The 5,162-nt window shown below is 46.0% G+C and overlaps 1 protein-coding gene across 1 annotated transcript; it reads right to left on the bottom strand.

The window, feature by feature from the left end:
* Positions 1-334: 334 nt before the first annotated feature.
* LOC149232954 (uncharacterized) lies at positions 335-1,564 on the bottom strand. Its single transcript, XM_089382053.1, has one exon. The coding sequence runs from the start codon at positions 1,562-1,564 to the stop codon at positions 335-337; it is 1,230 nt and encodes a 409-aa protein (XP_089238179.1).
* Positions 1,565-5,162: the final 3,598 nt, after the last annotated feature.

Consider the following 5,162-nt stretch of genomic DNA (forward strand, 5'->3'; position numbering starts at 1 on the left):
GAGGAGTGGGGATATAACTTTGAGGTTCTTATGCTTTATGGAGTGTAGAGCTTCCTGGGCGGTGCCAATGGCCTTTTGAATGTGGCGGTGGTGGAGGAAAGCAAATTGTTCTGAAGAGATGTGTGTAGATAGGATGGGCTTGATACGGTTAGCAATGATCTTGGATATGATTTTGTAGAGGCAGTTGCAGAGAGAAATAGGGCGGAAGTCATTGTAGGACGATGGGGCATCCGATTTAGGGATCAGGGCTATGAAGGTGTAGTTCATAGGGGGGTGAATGTGCCCAGTGATCTTGCTCTCTTCAATAACAGCCAACAGGTCCTCCCCCAACAGTTCATAAAAGGCCAAAAAGAACTCCACTGGCCACCCATTTTTTGAACCGCTTTAGAGTACTTTCCAATTCCTGCATTGTGACCGATTGAGTAAGGTCCTCGAAATCCTCCTGTTCAACAAATCTAGGAAAGTGGCTAGCAAGGTTGATGATATCTGGTAGATTTATGGCTGTCGGGGCAGTGAATTGCCTTTTGAAATGTGATACACCCAATCTGGCCAGTCGCTGGTGTGTTGTAGCCCATCCATTCGGTTCACAAGGCAACTGCCAGATAGTGTTTGAGGCCTTTCTGCCATTTGCGAGGTTGTGGAAGTATTTGGTATTGCAATCACCCGCTTTAAGCCAAATGGCTCTACTTTTTAATCTCCAATGTTCCTCCTTTTCTTGCAGGATCTTGATTTTTTGCACTTCCAAATTGTTCAATAGGGATTTTGATTCCTCTGATAAGTAACCAGTCCCCTTTTCATTCGTCAATTGTGCAATCTGTGTCTCTGTATCCAAAAGACGCTGGTCATCTCTCAGTTGTTTCCTCTTTGCCCAGGCCTTAGTCAATTTCTTAAGTTCATTGAGTTTGTCACAAAAATCCGTTGCCTTTCTCTGTGCCCTCAGAGGTGGTTGCGATCTCCAGAATTCTGTGACCATATTAATAAAATCCAGGTCTTGTAAATATCCAGCAAAAAATTTGAATGGGGAGCGGGGCTTTTTTATTGCACCACTGACTTGTAGGAGGATGGGTAGATGATCAGATAGGCCACCCGAGCTTACCCATTGTCTGTACAGGGGAAGTTTTTGTATCAGGTCTTCATGCACCAGGAATCTGTCTAATCTCCTTCCCAAAGCTGCCTCCCCTGTTCTCCTGTTGTGCCAGGTGGGGACTTTCTTGTTCATTGGAAAATCGACAAGCATGTGAGAGTCTAATAACATGCTCATCTGTTCTGAGATGGGATCAAGCTGAGCATGGTGTCCCCAGGATTCCCCGACTCCCAGGGAGAAGTTAAAGTCACCGCCCAATATGGTGGCTCTAGTGATGAGGTTGCTTCCCAAAAAATTTTGCCAGAAGGCCAGTCGGTTCTGATTCGGACCATATATATTGATAATGCGAATAGGAATCCCAAACTCTCCCATGAAGATGTCCATACCCATAAAACCTCTTCCACCCCAAGAGTATAAGAGCTTGACCTTTCTAGGGTTTATGCCAATGGCGAGGCCGCCAGAGCGACCATTTGCATCCATACCATGAAAAATCCATCCTGGTAGTAGGGCTTGTAGGGTTCTCACAGCCGTATCCGAAGTGCAAAGGGTCTCCTGAAGAAAGAGGATGTCACATCTGGATTCATGGGTCAGTCTCTTAAGAGCCAATCTCTTTTTGGGGTTGGCTAATCCCCTGCAGTTGAAGGAGAGCCAAATCATGGGGAACCAGTGGCCAAGGGCTCAATTGCTCTAAGTGCCCGTTCGATTGTGCATTGTCGCCCCAGGGCGACATCTGCCACAGCATTTTGTATGGCCGAGTTGATCTTAGATGGGCGGCCTCTTTTTGGTTTATGGTTAGAGTATCGGCCAGGGGAAGAACCAAGGCCCAGGAGTTTGGTTCGGACCCGAGGTCTGAGGTGGTAGGGGTGCGATCCAGAGCCAGTGGGGGAGGAAGAGGGGTTGGGGAGGGCAGAATCCATCCTATGAGAGGAGGGAGTGGTGGAGAAGGTGGGGGGAGGAGGGGCAATGGTGCAGTGAATAGAGGGAAACGGGCCCGGTTCAATAGATGACGACTGTAATGTGGAGTGCATAACAGAAAACATAACTTCTGATAAAATAGCAGAGGTCATGGGGAGAGATTCATTACCCGGAGCAGATGATGCATCCTCCGTTGTCTTGGACCAGGTGCGAGGTGGTGCAGGAGTCGATGAAGCCTTCCTTCTGTTGTTCGTCTTCTTAGAGCCTTCAGGTTCCGCATTCACAGGGGCCTCACTATGAATCAAATCACCTTCTCCCTGATTGATATCTGTTGGGATCACGATTGCCGTTACACCAAAACCCACAGGTGTTAGTGAACGGACGCATCGCCAGAGTTAACGGATCCTCGAGAGGCGGTTAGTCCATGTCACGAAACACACGGGGAGCGCTGGATTATCTAATGCCCAACAATCTCCCCCCTAGCGCGAGCCGGGTGTGATTCGAACTCTAGACCTTTGGCTCTGATACCACTTGTTGGGATCACGATTGCCGTTACACCAAAACCCACAGGTGTTAGTGAACGGACGCATCACCAGAGTTAACGGATCCTCAAGAGGGGGTTAGTCCATGTCACGAAACACACGGGGAGCGCTGGATTATCTAATGCCCAACAATATCACCTCTATTTTGTTCCACAAATGGCTGTTGTCTAGTACCTTTCGTATTTTCCGAAGTCACTCCAGAAAGTAGAGGGCAGTCCTTGTACAGATGGCCGACTTTGTGACATCTACGACATCGAAACGGGACTCCTTCATAATCCAGCAGCTGCTTGCGCGAAAAGTGTCTGCGATGCAGGGTAATTTTCTCCTCCAGCCCAGCCCTGGTGTCGAGATGAACAAGGATTCTAGCCATGGTCATAATTCCAGTTTGCTCATAGGATTTATCATGCTCAAGATAGGTGCCCAACGCATCTCCTATGCGCTTGAAAACTTGAGGTGTCCAGAATTGCATGGGCAAGCCCGGTAGTCGAACCCAAATAGGCCCGGCGCCCAATTGTTCTCGCTCCGGGTCAAACAGTGGATCCCAACGCTTCAGCAGAACAGGTGCCAACTCTATATGCCAGAATTGGGATAGAATCCATTGGGTGTATTCAGGTCTATGAAAATGTAAGGCAAACCATCCCCTTGCTAGGACTCTGATAGCTGGTAATTCCTTTAGCAGAGATCCCCAAATCTCCTCCGTCCATTGCTTTAATCTTTCCACAGAATATGTTCGACCACGAACCCGGCCGACCAGAACCTTACGGGCAGTGTCAATAGCATCCGCCATCTGAACGTCCTCTCCGAATGTTAGGTTGATATCGGAGTCAATGGCTCGAAGGCACCTCCCTTTTTTCTGTTTTTCTGAGCGCTTGCCGATGGGGAAGTCCTTGAGGAGCTTGCGGCACGGGTCAGAGGTACTTTGCTGAGCAGACCCAACCGAACGAGCAGGTAGAAGCGGGGAGCTGAAGCATCCCGAGCGGATGGGGGAGCGGGGGTTCAAACTGCAAGATCCGGGGTGAAAAGTGGGACGAGAGGGGCGCTGCGGGCCTTGGGGGTTAGCCGGCGTCAGTGAAATGGATGATGGGTTCGAGGGTTGAATGGGAGGCGAGTGCGAAGGCAGGGTAAGCTGAGCAGCGGTCTGGAGAGGTGAGTCGAAAGATGGAGAAGTCTGCAGGCAGGAACCCAGTAGATGGAGCGTGGCCGGCGAGAGAGGCGGGCATTCAAGAACCGGAAGGTCCGCCAAGTTGACATCCGTATGGTTCTTCTTCCCTGAGCGCGGCGGGTGGGGTTGTATGTTAGAGGCAACTGTCGCTATTGCTTGTTCTTTGCCCCAGGGTTCCATGGCTGGTCGGTTATTATATGCCCAAATATCCTGATCTGGCATGGGGTCCTCCTCGTAGTCCACGAGGTCCTCCTCTACCATAGCAACCTGACAAAATAGTAAACCCCAAACTGCCGACCAGGGAACCGACAACAAGTAGGAAGGATAAACCAGCTTGAGAAAGTTCCGCTGGGAAGGTAGAAAGCCCTAGGATAAACCAGTAGCCAGGATTCAGGGAATAACTGTACGCTCGAAGGGCCCGCTCTGGTCAGAGACCCGTGAACCATGGACCCGGCCTGTAAACTGCCATGGGGAACAGGGATTGAACGGAGATGAAACTAGGGTTAGGTTATCGCCATTGCCGCCGATCGCCAGAGCTCAGTCACCATGATGAATTCTTTGGTCTCCTCCAATCCTATACAACTGAACCCAAATTGCTCTACATATATATATATATATATATATATTGTAAAATTTTCTTGAAAGTATATATTTAAAAATGTTGATCTGTAAATATATTCACCGGCTCAAATTACATAAAAATTAAAAATTAAAAGATAAATATAATTAAATTTAAAACTAAAATAACAAAATTATTAATTAGAATAAAATTGAGATAAACTAATAAAATTATTAATTAGAATAAAATTGAGATAAAATAATGAATTTACCTTTGCAGAGTAAACATTTTGATTTTTGGTTATAAATTTAAATTTAAAAATAAAATAAAATAAATAACTATTAATTAAAATAATTGTGTTATGCAAGTATTTTGACTCCAGTTAGTAGTATTTTATTCTTTTTTAATACGGCCTATTTAAAGACAATTCCAATTCCACACAAAAATAACCGATCATATTGAAAAGATTGCGGCTTCTTTGTAAAAAAAAGAGCTAATACATCTTATTTATCCTACAGTGTAAATAATAACCAATCATATTGAAAAGATTGCGACTTTGTAAAAAAACAGCGAATAGATCTTCTTTATCCTACAGTGTTTTCTTAATAAGTTCTAACAGGTTCTAAAAAAACAGCGAATAGATCTTCTTTATCCTTTGCCATGAAAATGCTTGGGGCATCTGTCCAATAAATGAACCATATGTGGCATAGCAAACAACGGAACGAAATGCCCCAATAATAAATCCTTTCCTTGATGTGCAAAGTGTCCCATTCCAAATCAATGATCTCGAGAAGACCCCTAGTATAATTCACCTCAACCAAAATCTAATCCACCTTCTTGTCACATGCACCCAAGACCCGGGGATCCATATAAACAAAACGTCCCACCACATTTCCAATC

Source organism: Pinus tabuliformis, chromosome J (assembly GCF_031772625.1).
Source record: "Pinus tabuliformis cultivar Carrire ecotype Pingquan chromosome J, CPIR1, whole genome shotgun sequence".
Lineage (NCBI taxonomy): Eukaryota > Viridiplantae > Streptophyta > Pinopsida > Pinales > Pinaceae > Pinus > Pinus tabuliformis.